Below are 17,376 nucleotides of genomic sequence, written 5' to 3'. Positions count from 1 at the left end.
AGAATGGTTGTCTTGAAGATCTTTAAATAAAATAATTGTTGCAAAAAGTAAACAATTAAAGTTCAAGGTTTATAATGTAACTATTTACGAATTTATAATAATAACCCTCTAAAAATGTAGGTTTTCTCGAAACCGGGTTAAAGTATCTAACCTTAATATTTACTTAACCAATGTTAAGTAATAAGGTGGGTAAAATGCAAGAATGTAAGTTACGTTGGGACAAAGATACTAAAACGGGTCTTTAACGAGTGTTCGGGTCTTGATAATGAGTCAAACCCAAAGTCAACTTTCCAAAATAATGAATGTTATGAGATAACTCAATAAAACTTTATAAGACTTAACCAAATATGTAGATCTATTGTTTTAGAACTAACAACGTACGTTAAGCGGGTGTTCGGTCCCAAACTTTGTTATGAGATCAAGTTGGATCTAAAATTTCCAAGTACTTAAGAAAATAATTAAAATAAGTTTGTAAACTATTTTTAAAAAAATATACAAGTCTTGATAGCTAAAAACACACTTGTGTGTCTTAAGGGAGTAAAAATCGAATTGGTTCGGTTTCCATCTCACAGCAAGTTCATAGATGGATTCCACATACCCATTATCATAGATCTTGTATAATAATGTACAAATGAAAATATTTAAGTTCTACAACTAAAAAGCCAACAACAAGTCTTTTTAACAAAGGTTCGGTTTCCATCTCACAATGAGTTCATAGATGGTCTCCACAAACCCAAGACTTGTACATGTGACTAACAAACTAAAATGAGCAGAATTTAAGCATGGTTAGTAAGCAATAATAAAGTTAGTTAAGTGTATATATATATATATATATCAAGAACACGAAGTTCTCCATGAAGTCTTGCCTTACGAGGTCCGAAACTTCACCGACCGGAGCAGGAAAAGTAACTACCAAAGGTAACAAGGGGTATTATATTATATATATGTTGTGCCACTATAAACAAGTATTATTAAGGTTAGATAAACAAGTTAGAATCAAAGATTAAACTCAGTTTGACTTTTTAGAAGTCAAACCTTCAAGAACAACTAATAAACAACCTTTGAATCTTTGATGTTTTGAGAGAGAAATGAGAGATGTAGTGGGGAATTATGGATGAGAAAAGTGGTGTATTAGTGTATATATAGGGGAAGGAGTTGGGTCAAAGATGAGTGTTTATATCAAGTGTTTGCATGAGAAAATAGTAAAAAACGAACACAAAACAACAAAAACGGGTGCAGGTCTGCAGTAGCCATCGCGCTACGCGACCAAGATGGGTATCCGCGCGACGAGGTTGATTTCCTGATTTTTTCAAACTTTGAAAATTGACAGTTTTGACCCCTGAAGTTCGTTTTAAGTGTTTTTTACGCGTTTAACGGACCGAAATGAATGTTTTCAAGACCCAACAAGTGTGAAACAATATTGTAACATAAAATCCATCATTTTGATTATATCCAAGCTTTCGGTTTACAAAACGGGTCAGTTTACATAATAAAAGTTTACAAAACGAATACAAATCGAGACCCGAAATTGACAAATGTCACATTATCTACTACTTTAGAAAATTTTGTCCCGAAATTAAGACGAAGACGATGATGTAAACAAGTGTGGATACTTCTCTTGCATTGTTTCTTCTCGTTCCCAAGTAAATTTCGCGCCACGCCACGATTCCCATCGAACGTTAACTAACCGAATACGACTACGCTTGGTTTTCTTCTAGTTGCGATCCATGATCTCAACGGGTCGTTCAACCATGAAAATCGACATGCACTTCGTCGAGAGGTATATGGAGATTACCCTCGGCTAAGCACTTTTTAAGATTCGAAACATGGAATGTCGGATGAACACCGACAAGTTCTTGCGGTAATTCGAGTCGATAAGCTACATTCCCAACGCGTTCAAGGATTTTGAAAGGACCAACGAAACGAGGAGCTAGCTTACCCTTCTTTTCAAAACGGACTACCCCCTTCCAATGAGATACTTTTAGAAGGACAAGATCGTCAACATTAAATTCGATTGGTTTTCGTCGTTTGTTGGCGTAACTCTTTTGACGACTTCTAGCGGCTAGGAGGTTCTTACGGATTCGATCAATGACGTCGGTAGTTTCTTGGACCATTTCGGGTCCCGTGATTTGAGCTTCAACGATTTCGTTCCAACTAATCAGAGATCGACATTTACGACCGTAAAGATCTTGAAAAGGAGCCATATCAATGCTAGAATGATAATTATTGTTATAGGAAAACTCGATGAAAGGAATGTGAGAATCCCAATTTCCACCGAAATCCAGAACACACGCTTGTAGCATATCCTCGAATGTTTGGATTGTACGTTAGGATTGACCGTCCGTTTGAGGATGATAAGCGGTGCTAAGATCAAAACGAGTTCCCAAGGCTTCTTGAAGAGATCGCCAAAAATGAGAGATAAAACGAGCATCGCGATCAAAAATGATAGTCAATGGTAAATCGTGTCGGCACACAATTTCCCGAACATAGATTTGAGCAAGCTGCTCGACAGAATAATTTTCGCGGATGGGAATGAAATGCGCAGATTTGGTCAAACGATCGATGATCACCCAAATGCTATCGTTGCCTTTTTGGGTGTTGGGTAATTTAGTGATAAAGTCCATAGCAATGTCTTCCCATTTCCAAACGGGAATCAGTGGTTGCTCGAGTAGACCAAAAGGTCTTTGGTGTTCGGCTTTGACTTTTGAGCAAGTAAGACATTTAGATACAAACAACGCTACGTCCTTTTTCATACCCGGCCACCAAATGGTAGCACGAAGATCGAAATACATTTTATCCGCACCGGGATGAACGGAATACCACGAATTTTGAGCTTCGTCGAGTATACAAGTACGAAGGTCATCGCAATTAGGAACCCAAGACGATTGAGAAAGTACAAAATAACATCGGGTTTGGTTTCGAGTTGAAGTTCGGCACCACATGACATTTCATCGTACATGTTACCTTCTTCAACGGAGGCACGTTGAGCTTGAAAGATACAAATTTGAAGATCGGGTTGAAAAACGACGCTCAAGGGTAGAACAGATTTAACATTAACCTTTCGACTTAGGGCGTCGGCTACAACATTCGCTTTACCGGGATGGTAGCGAATCTCGCAGTTGTAATCACTAAGTAATTCGGCCCATCGTCGTTGTCTCATGTTTAGATCTTTTTGGTCAAAAATATGTTGAAGACTTTTATGATAGGTAAAAACCACACATTTTGTACCATAACGGTATTGTCTCCGGATATTGAGAGAGAAAACGACGGAACCAAGTTCGAGATCATGAGTCGTATAGTTCTTCTCATTGACCTTAAGTTGCCTTGATGCGTAAGCGATGACTTGACCTCGTTGCATGAGAACACAACCAAGTCCTTGATGAGAGGCGTCGCAAAATACAACAAAATCGTCGTTTCCATCGGAAAGGGTTAGAATACGAGCACTGCAAAGCATTTCCTTGAGAGTACAAAAGGCTTCCTCTTGCTTCGAACCCCATTCGAATGGTTTCCCTTTATGAGTAAGGGAGGTAAGAGGCAAGGAAATCTTAGAAAAATTTCGAATGAAACACCGATAATATCCGGCCAAACCAAGGAAGGATCGAATTTCCGTGGGAGTCGTTGGAGTTTTCCAATCCTTAACGGCCTCAATTTTAGCGGGATCAACATGAATACCTTTTTCGTTTACGATGTGTCCTAAAAATTGAACTTTCTCGAGCCAAAATTCACATTTGGAGAATTTGGCGTAGAGTTGTTCGTTTCTAAGGAGCTCGAGAATGGAACGCAAATGATGCTCATGTTCGGATTTGGATTTAGAAAAGATGAGAATCTCATCAATAAAGACAATAATGAATTTATCAAGGAATGGTTTGCAAACGCGGTTCATGAGGTCCATAAACACCGCGGGTGCATTTGTTAACCCGAAGGGCATAACCAAAAATTCAAAATGTCCATATCGAGTACGAATAGCGATTTTAAGAATGTCTTCTTCGCGAACACGCAATTGATGATAACCCGATCGAAGATCGATTTTGGAGAAACAAGTTGCGCCTTGAAGTTGGTCGAATATGTCGTCGATACGTGGCAAGGGATATCGATTTTTTATGGTGAGTTTGTTAAGTTCTTGGTAATCGATGCACATACGAAACGAACCATCCTTCTTTTTCAGGAAGAGAACAGGAGCGCCCCAAGGAGAAGAGCTAGGACGAATGAAGCCTTTATCGGAAAGTTCTTCGAGTTGGTTCGACAATTCTTGCATTTCCGACGGGGCTAGACGATAAGGAGCCTTGGCCACGGGCATCACGCCGGGCACAAGATCGATTCGGAATTCAATCTGACGAACGGGAGGAAGACCGGTGACATCATCGGGAAAGACACCGATGAAATCACGAACAATGGAAATATCTTGTATTTTCCTTTCCTTTTTGTCTTTTGTCACCGAGAGAGCTAGAAACGGAACTTACTTTTGCGATTGGGAGCACGACATGAGATTAAGTCTTCTAGAAGTTGCGTTTCCAAAGACTTAAGAATTTTACTGTTGACTAGCGGAATGCGAATGAATTTATCGAAACAAACAACTTCGGCACGGTGCTAAGATAACCAATCCATGACTACTATGACATCGAAACTTCCCATTTTCATCGGGATGAGATCGATGGAGAATTTATGATTAGCAAGGATGAGAGTACAATCGCGGACGATGGAGTTGATGGTAATGGAATTGCCATTGGCGACTTCAATAGAAAACGGTCGGGAAAACTTAGTTCGAGCCATAGCAAGTTTCGACTCAAATTTCAAGAATATAAAACTTCTATCGGCACCAGTATCAAATAAAATAGAAGCCAAATAATGGTTCACCAGAAACATACCGTTAACGACATCGTTTTCCACTTTAGCTTGATTTGCATTCATCATAAAGGCTCGCCCATGATTGCCATGGTTGACTTGAGGTGCTTGTTGTGGAGGTGGAGGTGGAGGTGGTGCTTGGATTGCTTGGATGGGTTGGATGAGTGGTGCATTGAGTTGGGGAATTTGGGGTTGGTAGGTTTGGACTTGGTAGGCTTGGGTTTGGTGGTAAGGTACGGTCATGGTTTGGTTAGCAAAGGTGAGGCGAGGGCAATTGTTGCTGAAATGGTTAGGATCACCACAATTAAAGCAAGCTCGGGGTTGTTGAGGTTGGTTTGGTGGGTAGGGTGCATATCGGTTTTGGTCATTTTGGGGAGTGGTTCTTGGTTGGTTGGCTTGGGTTGGTTGTGCGGATCGACATGAGCTATTGAGATGACAAAAACGTTTACAAATGGTGCATTGGCGACATGGCAAATGTGATGGATGGTGATGTTGTGTAACATCACGTAAATTTCAGGCCATAAATGTCAAGTTTCAATAGTCAAGGGACCAAATCTGTCAATTTCTAAACTCCAGGGACTAAAATGTAAATTCTAAATTTCCTGACCCATCGCGCTACGCGATGGATCAAGAAGAGAGTCCCATCGCGTCACGCAATGGGGTGTCTGACCCGCAATGACACGTGTCCCACGTGGCACACGGTGGCAACGTCTGCCGCTGATGTGTGTAAAACGATGGTCTCACAACTAAACTTTAAATTTATTAAATGAAATTCCTAAAGAAGCCACACAAAACCGGCAAGTGTACCGATCACTAATAGTATAGCACTAAGGAAGTCCGAGTGTCGAACACAAGGACACGTGAACACGTATCTAATACTTAACCCTAAATAAGACTCACCTAAGAATAATATATTTTAAATTGATTTTTCTATTATCAAATATTTAACCTAACTTAATTTGATTAACTTAAAAGACTTAATTTAAGAAAACTGGACGAAACTGTGATAAAGTAAGTTTTATCAATGGGAAAAACGTCTACCTAGGTAAGAATCCTATTGAAGGTACAGTAAGCTATTGGATTGTAGAATCTCATGACACCAGCTCCTTAGGAATGACACAACTAAGGTTCACTCAGGAAGCTAGATTACCTCTCGGTCTCACTAACAAACCCTAACCTACACTTAGTTGAATTTAAGAACAAACCGGTTACGAATTGTTAACGTGCTCTAATGCCGACTCTCAACTCGGTCTCACCGACACACTACCCTAATGGAGATGAATACTACGCAACCAAGGATAGAGGAACAATTCAGTTTAACTTAAAATAGGTCAACTACTCGCTCACAAACCCAAACCCGACAAGAACCGAACCCGCTCTCGCGCGATCCTAATCCTAACAAGTAAAAACTATGAGACGAGTTTACTTCCTATCACCTCTCGGTCTCAAGGAAGGTGTCTACCCGCTGATTATATTCAATTAAAACACTCACTTAAACCTTACGGTTGAACAACCCGCAAACAAACCCTAAACACTAAGTAAAGAGTCCTAACAAGCAACAATCAATCAAAACTCATTCAATTAATTAAAGCAAGAGGTTTATAGGTGTAATTAACAAATTCACAGCCACTAAAAACAACTTAATTCAATGTTAAACCAAACTTTACATTAAAAATTTAAGCCATGATCATCAACAATCCAAACTACTTACTAAAACCTAACAATAATCATCTAACCTAGGTAGAACTAACTACTTTAGCCACTCATTGATTTTGGACAGCAGCAATATATCAAATTAAACATCATATAACTCATCATAAACATAATAAAACTCATTCAATGATCAAGAACAATCAAACACAAATAAATCTCTAAGTTACTTGCAAAACAATCCAACAAAAAGATCAAGTTTAACTAGTTAGGTTTCTTGAACAAAAGACAAGGTTTATGAATGATTACTTAAGGTTTATGAGCTGAGTTTATAGATGTATGAGACCCTTAGCTACTGCACAAGACTCTCCTTGGTGTTCTTCTTCCTCTCCAGCCACCAAATAGCCAAGAACAGCCGCCACCAACTTCTTTTTCTTCTCCCCTTGCTGCTGCCGATCGGACCTAGGGTACGTGTTAGGTTTTTTTTTCTTTTTTTATTAATTAATATAATATGCAAGATAGGCTTCTAATTTGTGGGCTTGGGTCGGGCCTTGAGTTGTAGTATTAAACTTGACCAATTAAGCCCCTAAAGTCTTCTAATATCATTCTTTTTTCACCAAATCTCATAACCTACAAATAAACATTCAACTTTGTAAAATCAAGCATAATCAAACCATAAAACTTAATAATTAAACTAATAAAGTACGTAAATCATGATAAAACTCTATGTAAAGTAAGTGTATCTTACCACACATCAGCCGCCACATGTCACCACGTGGCAACACGTTCGCCACGTGTCACCACGTGGCAGGTCTAGTGGTGATTGGCCAAGCCTATGTCGCGGTACGCGACAGGCTAAGCCAAGGGACCCATCGCGTACCGCGATGGGATCCAAATTTGGCTATAAATAGAAGGGCCACGGGTTCTCATAACCCACACCTCAAATCACACACATTACTCTCTCACTACTCTCTCTCTCTAAACCTCGAAAAGCGTGCCATTGATCCACATCGATAAACGTGCCCCGAAACCTCAATATTTGTGCCATTCCCCTACGATATTCCAAACAAGAAAGAAGTGTTGTCCCAATATCCCGAAGATGAAGGGTTTGATTGAAACTAACCATGATTATATTTTATAAGTAGGTATCGGCTTTTCATAATTTTGTTGTTAGATGCTATTTTCTTTAGTAATTTTATTGACTTTTTTAGCATTTTTCTAAGGATTTTGCTAAACGTACCCCCTCTTACACAATTTTTACTAAATATACACCCTCTGAAGCTAATAGATTAATTATTATTACCTCATAACAATATTTATATGCATATTAGTCCCTACAATATTTTTTACACTTAATAATCTCTACTACATATATCAAATTAAAAACTATCAAGTATTACTATTACTTTATTTTTGTAGTATTAATTTTATAAATATTTATAATATCTTTTCTTTATATTTAATAGTATATATATTTATAATATCCTTATTTTACCTTTTTATATTTTACAAAATAAACCCTAAATCCGAAAACCAAAACCCAAACCCAAACTCTAAACCCTAAACCCAAACCCTAAATCATAAAAAAAAACGTGACTTGTAAAAAAATATGAAATCCTTAATTTTGAGCTAATTTGGTAATTATATGATTTTAATGGGTAATATGAAAGTTGATTTTTTCAAGGGGAGGGGGGGAGTATGACAAGCAACCGGGGGGTATGTTTAGCCTGACCCTTTTCTCAAAAACATGGTTGTAAAAATCGCGCCTAGGTGCCGAGTACTCAACGAGTAATCCCCGAGTAATCCCCGCCTAGGCCGAGTTCTCGGTGAGCCATCGCCGAGTACTCTCCGACTAAGGCCGAGTACTCACCGACTAAGGCCAAGTACTCCCAACTCTCCATTCGACCGCCTAGGGTCCGCCTAGCGAATTTTGCAACTTTGCTCAAAAACAAGAAAAAAGAAAAAGTCAACAATAACAAAATAAATATAACCTTTTTATTTCTCTTATTCTTATAAATATTGACAAAATAAATAATTGAGATAGTGTTTGGTATGTAGGAATCATGGACGTAATGAATCATTATGAGAGAATGAAAAAAAAATTGTTTGGTTGGTCAATTGAATGAAATCATCCACTCCACAAGATATTTTAATCCCAAAACATCCCGATATCATTCCTTCACCCCTTCAGTTTTTTCCATTGCATTCCCTCCACCTTCACCATCAGACATTGGATGGCCAACACTACCACCAACACCACAACCACTAGCCGCTAGCATCCGCATCATCGACCGCCACCATTACCACTTTCGGCACAACCACCACCACCAGTTTCACCCGCCACTGCCTGCCACCACTACCTCCCTAAGCACCTACCACCCCACCTCCCACCAACTATCACCTTCCTCGCCACAACTGCCGCCACCACCATCACCACCTCCTTCCTCCTCTACCACCACCATTGCCCTCGGTGACCATCAACCACCACCACTCACAATCATTACATTTGTATTTCATTTCTTTGTTTTTTTTGCCACCAAACAAGTCAAAATAAGGATTCATTTCATTTCCACATGGTAGCAAAATTACCATTGGAATAGTAATCTTACATTTATTCATTTGCTCATTCTTTTCCTACTCTCATTCAATTTTCTCATCTATTTCATTACCCATACCAAATATACGTTTAAATCTTGACACCTAACTAGAAATCAACAATAATAAAAAAAGGGTACTATAACTCTATAAGGTAGGGCTGACTATTGAGTACCTGTTAGGGATGAGCATTTTATCCCAAATACCCATACTTGTACTTGTATCGTACCCATACACGTACCCGTACCCGTACCAATTTAGCCTATTCAGTACGGGTATTGATACTCATTTTTGTTGAATTATGGTACAGGTACAATCGGGTACAAGTACGGGTACGGTACGGGTACACTTGGTATTTTGTACTTGTTTAGATTATATAAGGATTTAATTGAGATTCTTCATATTTAATATATAAAATAAATTCTCCAACCATGTTATTATTGAACAACTACCAAACGTTTCTTCAAAATTAAATAATATAACATCCAAGACATGAACCAACAAACAAATCGGTTAAAGTCGGCGACCGAGTTAGGGTTCTTCAATACTATCTTATCATTAAATTGATGGCCAATTTGGTATCTGTACTAATTTGGTACCCATCACGTATCTGTGCAAGTACCGATACCCGGACTAATTCAGGTTGTTTGTTATTTGTACCGGCACCGGTTTCAAGATCGTCGAAAGTTTGGAAATAAAAAAGCGAAGTGGTATAAAAACGGGTATTGTACCAAAATACACGTACCCGTACCCGTACCCGTACCATACCGAAAAATTTGGTACGAGTATTGGTACGTGTTTTTATTGATTTTTGATACGAGTACAAACGAGTACAAGTACGGGTACGAATACGGGTACTGTCCCACGCTCATCCCTGGTACCTGTTTAAGACACAATAAAACTTTTTAATAAAAAAAGTGTGATATGTGGTTTTTTATTCTTAAATAATTGAATTAGTAGGCTAGACTCCATATTTTTCTTTATTGGTACATGAAACCTAAAACTATCTTATAGTCATACTATATAAAGTAGTTAAACGAGTCGTATTTGTATTTGATACTTTTATTAAATGCGTCGTTGCAAATTTGTTAAGACACGAATTACCAGCCCTACTATAAGGAACTCGTTGTTAAGTAGGTGTCCATATATGTAACTTTTATAGTTTTATTTGATCTTTAACACTATTTATGTTGTGAACCTTTTCTTTTTCTTTTACCTATGTGTAGTGCTTATTTGTTGAATATCCCAAATAACAAAAATATAAAGAATAGAAAAGAAAAGAAATAGAAAGAAAAATCAACGGCAGGCATAAAATGAGCGCATGAAATACATATGCAGATTGGAACATCTGACACACGTAATAATAATAATAATAATAATAATAATAATAATAATAATAATAATAATAATAATAATAAATATAATAAAAAAATAATAACACCATCCCTCTTTTATTTCCACAATCTTCTTCCCCCTAATTATTTTCTTCACTTTACCCTGTTTCTAATCTCAGCTAACCTAAACCCTAATATTACATACACTCTCTGCATCTATTGCATCATCAAAACATGATGCAACAGCATCAGAGGATAAGACAACAACAACAAGCCCTGATGCAGCAATCCCTCTATCACCCAGGTCTCATAACTCACCCGCAGGTAATTTTTTTAATTATTACTTCATTTTTTTATCTTTAATTTCAGTTTTTTGTGTTAAAGGTGTTAACTTTTTATCTGGGTATCAACTCTACTTACATAATCTTAATTTAGTATGTTCAAATTGAATCAGTAGAGTTTGATTTTAAGTGGGTAGTTGGGCATTTTGTGTATTACTGTTCTATTAGTTTCTTGAAAAGATTTTGAGAATATTTGTAAAAATGTATAGGATAATAATATGTACTAAAATGTACTAGTGCTAAAAAGCATCTATCTGTTATCTGTTCATGTGGTTATGAATGACCTTTGAAGTACTAACTTCTAGATAAAAATTCAAAAAGATAACATACACAGGGTGTTGTGTTAATGGCTTTTTTTATTTTTTTATATTTGCAGATAGAGCCTATCTTGAGTGGCAATCTACCTCCCGGTTTTGATTCAACTACATGCCGCAGTGTGTGAGTGTCTTTGGTTATTATCGTCTCAATGTTCACATCATTTTATTTGTATAATTCACTAGCAAGATAACTTTTTATGCTTTAGAAAGCCTCATGTTATATATAATATCCGACTTTACATAGGTATGTTGGAAACATCCATCCCCAAGTGACCGAACCCCTACTTCAAGAAATCTTTTCAAGCACGGGTGCTCTTGAAGGATGCAAGCTCATTAGAAAAGACAAAGTATGATAAATTTATTAGTACTTTTGCTACTTTTCTATAAAACTAATACTGCTTTTGATTCTTTTTCATTTTGGCTGCAGTCATCATATGGATTTGTGGATTATTTTGATCGGCGTTGTGCTGCTCTAGCTATTGTGACTCTTAATGGAAGGCATTTGTAAGTAAATTACTAAATTAATCTCTATTTTTAGTTTATGTTATTAGTGACTACTAATTGCTTATGAAAACATATATTTCTTTACAGGTTTGGGCAGCCTATCAAAGTCAATTGGGCATATGCCAGTAGCCAACGAGAAGACACGTCAGGTTTGTTAATGTAGTAAAATAATAATATATTATTTACTCATAATTTAATAATTTCATTTGTATGTGATATTATTATTTACATTTTGCAGGCCACTTCAACATATTTGTTGGTGATCTTAGCCCTGAAGTTACTGATGCCACATTGTTTGCTTGCTTTTCTGTTTACCCTAGTTGCTCGTAAGCCCTATTTAAATCAAAATGTGACATGATGAATAATGCACTCACACACATTTGTATATTTATTACTGATTTTATTTTTGGCTGTTTGCAAGTGATGCAAGAGTTATGTGGGATCAGAAGACGGGGCGCTCTAGGGGGTTTGGATTTGTTTCATTTAGGAACCAACAAGTAAGTGAAATACTGTTGAGACTGAAAAGACCTTTATGCCCCTGTTTAAGATACTAATTACAATTCATTTCACTTTTATTTAACAGGATGCCCAAAGTGCAATTAATGACTTGAATGGTAAGACATGTTAGATTTTTATTAGAATGAATTTGTTTTGGAGTATTATGTTTTGTAACTCGGTTGAGCTTATATTGTAGGAAAGTGGCTTGGAAGTAGACAAATTCGATGCAACTGGGCCGCAAAGGGGGCGGGATCTGATGACAAACAGCGGTTGGATACTAAAAATATTGTTGAATTGACAAATGGAACATCAGGTTAGCAGTTAGCTTTTACAAATTAATATGCATTTTTTAAAATTTATGTGATATCTTGTGGATGTTATATTGTTTTTTACATTGGCTTACATGTGCAGATGACGGTCAAGAAAAAGTCAATGAAGATGCTCCGGAAAACAATCCTCAATATACAACCGTTTACGTCGGCAATCTGGCTCCCGAGGTCAGTTTTTCAAAGAAATGCACAAAATTGACAGTGTTTTAAACCACTTACTGAACAAACTATATTATAGGTTACATCAGGTGATCTCCATTGTCATTTTCACGCTCTCGGTGCCGGTGTTATTGAAGATGTTCGACTTCAACGAGACAAAGGTTTTGGTTTCATTAGATACAGCTCACACGCGGAGGCGGCTCGTGCTATACAGTTAGGAAACACTCGTTATCTCTATGGTAAACCGCTTAAGGTAGTTTTATGAAAATATTAGATTCATAGTTTTATATTCATAATTCATACAAAAATTTGGAATTATGATTTGATTTGGGTGTTTGTGAATTAGTGTTCATGGGGTAGCAAACCGACACCTCCCGGAACCAGCTCTACGCCTCTACCACTGCCACTTACTGGAAACAATGTTGGTTTTTCGGCTATTGATATTGCGGCTTATGAAAGGCAACTGGCTCTTAGTAAATTGGCTCTGATGCATCAGCAGATGGGCGGTGCCGCTAGCCAGGGTGCGGTTTATGACGGTGGTTACCCAGGGATTGCTGCCACACAGCCGCCCATGTACTACCAGTAACAATGTTTTAGATAGGGTTCTCTTCTTTTTTTAATGTTTTATGTTATTGATTTTGAATGCTTGCTTTCTTGTTATTGTACAACTTTGAGGATGTATATGTAGCATTACCATTGTATCACTTCCTTGTGTTGAAGGAAGTGTTGAGTTATGAATGGATCATGGATGAGTATACAGCATCTTGAACTTGTTATTTTAAAGTGCTAGTTGTTTTATTACTTGTAATGATTATTATGTTTGTTACTTCTTGGTAATCATGATCTGGTTTATATATTTCGTGGTTTGGTTAGTATGAGTTGAGCGGACGGGGGTTTATAAAGCAATCTCTTTATCCTTTGGGATAGAAATATGGCTTGGTTACGTCTCTTCCTACTCAGACCCTGTTAATAACGTTGTTATTGGTGGGATTTTATGGAATAATGTGTTGTTAGTATGAGATTATTAAGAACCAATATTGTTTCTCATCTTTCACATTAAAGTGTGAGTGATCATTTGTATGATTGTATCTTGATCAATGTTCCTAACTTTTTAACTTTATGCACGAAGTTTTAGCTACAATCATTCCATCAATCAAGCAACCTATGTCGAATCGACTATAGCAATTAGACCATTTAAACTTTCGATTTTTACTCAGGGCTTCGACATCGATCAACAGCACGAATGATGACAAAATTTGAAGTATTTTATTTATTGAAATGCTTGTTATTTGGATGTGTGTATGGATAATATGTAGCATTACCATGTTAAAAGAAAGTATTGATTTATGCCTGGATCTTGGATGGATACAATTCATCCAGTCCAGAATTCAACAAAGAGATGTTCTTCAAACTTCTCACTTTCACTCTCTATGTACACAAAATACGATTAATCATGCCCAGATCGCGATCATGTATGATTCACGCGATCAAATTTATATTACTAATCTGTCATATGATCCTTGATGGTTCGGCTAAATTGCAAAAATCCCAGTGGCCATCACACTATTGGCGCCACTGGAAGACGCTTGCGGGCTACAATATTTCTCGGGTCTCTCATCCATGGCTATCTGCCTGCTCCTACATTCCGGGCTGCAAAATGCTTTCTCTCCCCTGTTACAAATCATCATGATCATCAAGTTATATAAAATCCAAGAAAACTGTCACGAAAAAAAAAAGTAACATATTTTATTACCTGTACATGTATATATCTTTGCCATGTAATCTTTTGTTACACAAGTGACAAGAATTCAGAAAACCAACAGGTTGAGGCACCATCACACCTTCATCACCAAATCTTGGAGGTGATATGTTAAACATGCAACCTTTATCTCTAACTTTCGTACGCGTATTGTTTGGTTTATTACTAGCGACAACAGTATGGTCAGGTCTTGATCGAGTCACCCGAATCTGGTCAGACAACATTCGGTCCGGGCCAGTGAATCCAGCCTTCTTAGCCGGATTCTTATCGAGCGCGGCCACTATACCGAGCCCAATCCCGCTCATATTTCGGTTTATTACGCCAGTAGGTGACACGACTTTAAACTCCAAAGATGTTGTTGGACTCGTGCTAAAGAATCTGAACCCCGGAGTGATCAGTTTTCCGATAACCGGATGCTTGTTAGTCATGGCTAAGTTATAAGAAATGAATATTTAGAAATGATTTATAGGGGAAATAAGTTAGGAACATTGAATATGAAGATTGATGGTGTTGGTGGACTAAGCCCACTGCCCATGGTATTTGGTTTGGACGTTAAATGATTGAGGTTTGATTATGCTTTTTTACCTTTTTTTTTGTTTGATTATATTTTTGTGAAATGAATAGTTAACTTTTTAATAAAAAATGTCAATATCAGTAGTTGCTTTTTGTGGCTAGATGGGATGTATTGATCATGACCGGATTGCCGGCGATGGAGAACAACAGATTCCGACTAACACTTGTTAAGGTTTCGGAGCTTATAGATTGGCTAGGGGCCCACGTGGGACCCAATACGATGATATCTAATTTTGTTTGAAAGTGAGTACACTGAAAAGCTCGCCAATGGTTTGCAAGGTAATAGAGTGACTTATTATTATTATTATTATTATTATTATTATTATTATTATTATTATTATTATTATTGGTGTATAAATAATATTTTTAATAACTTGATATATTTTGTTCAATCAAAATTAACACTTGTAAAATTTAAAAGTAATATAGATTTTTGGATTTGATAAATGATGTGTATATTGCAACCTAGCTATATTATCATGAGGGTATTATTAAGGTTTATTATTATTGAACTCACATGTTTGTTTTTATTCAAGAGGTGATTATAGTATATATATCAACCGAAACTGAATACTAATATGCATTATTAACAGTAACACCCTACTGATAATATACATTCCAACTATATAGATTGTTTTAATGTTTCATTCATAATAATCATGTAACGTACTTGATTTATACGCTTGAAAATAGTAGAATAATTGAATACTAAAGTCGAGATTGATCGAAGGTTTAGAAATGTACATAAGTTGAGAATTTAAAGCAACGGGAGTGCACGCTTTGAGTTTCATGGTAGAACCGTAGAAGTGTGGAAATTGCTTTCTATGTGAAGCATGTTTCGTACATGACTATATACACACTTTACTCTTATTGGCATATAATTAGCTTCTCTAATGAGTTTTCGTCTGGGTTCTTAAACATGTGTACCTTATAATACCAAGACATTGTTTTGCAATTAATTGAAAATATACATACCTGAAATGACATCTTATTTTTTAAAGTTTTTGGGCAATTGCTAGAATTATAGTACCCATATTCATGGCAATATTTGCGCTCTCTCTCTGTCTCTTCTTTTTATTAGCTGTATTCTTTTGTTTTATTTGGGCTCACCAATGTTTCCCATCTTTATTCCTTATAATTTTCGAAACCTATGTGCACATTTTTTATGTAGATACATTAACAATAATTTCATGATATTATTGCACTCCCATTCTTTATGAATTTCAATATAAACTTGATATTCTCTTGCTTTTGATCTTGAGATTTCAGCTTTAAAATGTAAACCAAATACTCTTAATTAAAATAAAAATTAGAGTTCGAGAAAAGGCAAATGGTAGAAATAAAGTTCTTTAAATTATAAATAAAAGGATGGAAAGAGATAAATTTTTGTTTGCCAGACGGGCCCGTGGATTCATAGTCCGACTGTGCATGCCCGTAAAATTCATATACTTTTATCCTTTGCAATAAAAAAAAACTTTTAACGTTTATTTACCAAGTGAAATCAACCACCAAAAATGTTGTGTTTGATTGAAGCTGAAAGGTGACATGTTTGAATTAAACCTTTATATAGCATTTTATAACGTTAAAGCATTTGAGTTATTTAGCTCAAAACCAAATTCATGGTTTTAGCATTTATTAGCTTAAACATATTGGGGGTGGGTGGGGGGAGGGGTTTGCCTAGAGGAGTATGACAAGTGACAAACCTAGAAGAAAAATGTATGGATATCTAAAAAAAAAGGTTTGGACATACCTAGAGGTATTCTAATATTTGTTTGGGGACTTTGGGGTATTTAATACATAAAACAAGGAAGAAAGAAAAAGTCATTAATTTATACTTAGCCGACAAAGTTGAGGGATTGCCTAAGCTATCCCTAAGCTATACAAAAATCCGGATGTTAGTGTAATTACTTATAATGGTGGATTGGTGGGTTGTTTTTCACTTCAAACACTTGCGTATGTAGGACCGATAGCTTAACAACGATCTCACAAATTCATCATCAAATTACGGATTCACTCTTTTCCTTCCCTTGCTTGCACTTTAGAACATACACGCATGCATCAGCACTATTTTTGTCTTCTCTCTTATTGACCCCAAACACCACTTTTAAGAGTTTCCAGAAAATTTAGTTGACATATTGGCACATTAACCCCCTCAAATTCCTTTTTATTTAGCCCGTTGGCGTTTACATTATAATTGGGTTATTAAACCAATAATTCTAAGCATTGCTAATTTGTTGATTTTCTCTCCGTCTCTCTTAATGTTTATAGTATTAAATTACATTTAACACATGGTTACCTATATCAAATATATTGAAAATTGGTGATTCACAGGTAAGTGTTCAATACACTAAAATCGTTCTCTTCATACATACCAAACTTGTAAAGTTTGCGGTTTTAATTATGTACTGTGTGAGTTGAACAAAGACTATAATGCCCGTTTTTTATTTTTGAAATTTTAATTTGAACTATCTACAT

General features: G+C 36.5%; 2 protein-coding genes across 2 annotated transcripts; one reads left to right on the top strand and one right to left on the bottom strand.

Moving 5' to 3' along the window:
* Window positions 1–10,552: 10,552 nt before the first annotated feature.
* Window positions 10,553–13,388, top strand: LOC143604832 (oligouridylate-binding protein 1-like). Its single transcript, XM_077081192.1, has 12 exons — window positions 10,553–10,745; window positions 11,139–11,200; window positions 11,324–11,426; window positions 11,507–11,583; window positions 11,671–11,732; window positions 11,822–11,909; window positions 12,005–12,080; window positions 12,167–12,197; window positions 12,278–12,394; window positions 12,493–12,578; window positions 12,649–12,822; window positions 12,916–13,388. The coding sequence occupies exons 1-12, from the start codon at window positions 10,656–10,658 to the stop codon at window positions 13,153–13,155; spliced, it is 1,206 nt and encodes a 401-aa protein (XP_076937307.1). The 5' UTR covers window positions 10,553–10,655; the 3' UTR covers window positions 13,156–13,388.
* A 432-nt stretch (window positions 13,389–13,820) lies between these two features.
* Window positions 13,821–15,114, bottom strand: LOC143604833 (FCS-Like Zinc finger 14-like). The gene is made up of 2 exons (XM_077081193.1): window positions 14,323–15,114; window positions 13,821–14,240 (listed from the first exon to the last, which is right to left on the bottom strand). The coding sequence occupies exons 1-2, from the start codon at window positions 14,754–14,756 to the stop codon at window positions 14,102–14,104; spliced, it is 573 nt and encodes a 190-aa protein (XP_076937308.1). The 5' UTR covers window positions 14,757–15,114; the 3' UTR covers window positions 13,821–14,101.
* Window positions 15,115–17,376: the final 2,262 nt, after the last annotated feature.

Source organism: Bidens hawaiensis, unplaced genomic scaffold (genome assembly GCF_021521415.1).
Source record: "Bidens hawaiensis isolate Kalapana, Puna unplaced genomic scaffold, B.hawaiensis_p1.1 tig00067061_1, whole genome shotgun sequence".
Taxonomy (NCBI): domain Eukaryota; kingdom Viridiplantae; phylum Streptophyta; class Magnoliopsida; order Asterales; family Asteraceae; genus Bidens; species Bidens hawaiensis.
The sequence above is the reverse complement of the archived record's forward strand: the minus strand, read 5'-3'. Positions and strand labels throughout refer to the sequence as shown.

Bases quoted from the DNA above. Each gene is read 5' to 3' on its own strand.
- LOC143604832 (XM_077081192.1), top strand. From the start codon at position 10,656: ATGATGCAACAGCATCAGAGGATAAGACAACAACAACAAGCCCTGATG. The intron at 10,746-11,138 runs GTAATTTTTTTA...TTATATTTGCAG, and splicing joins GTCTCATAACTCACCCGCAG to ATAGAGCCTATCTTGAGTGG. The intron at 11,733-11,821 runs GTTTGTTAATGT...TACATTTTGCAG, and splicing joins CCAACGAGAAGACACGTCAG to GCCACTTCAACATATTTGTT.
- LOC143604833 (XM_077081193.1), bottom strand. From the start codon at position 14,756: ATGACTAACAAGCATCCGGTTATCGGAAAACTGATCACTCCGGGGTTC. The intron at 14,241-14,322 runs GTAATAAAATAT...GATTTGTAACAG, and splicing joins AAAGATATATACATGTACAG to GGGAGAGAAAGCATTTTGCA.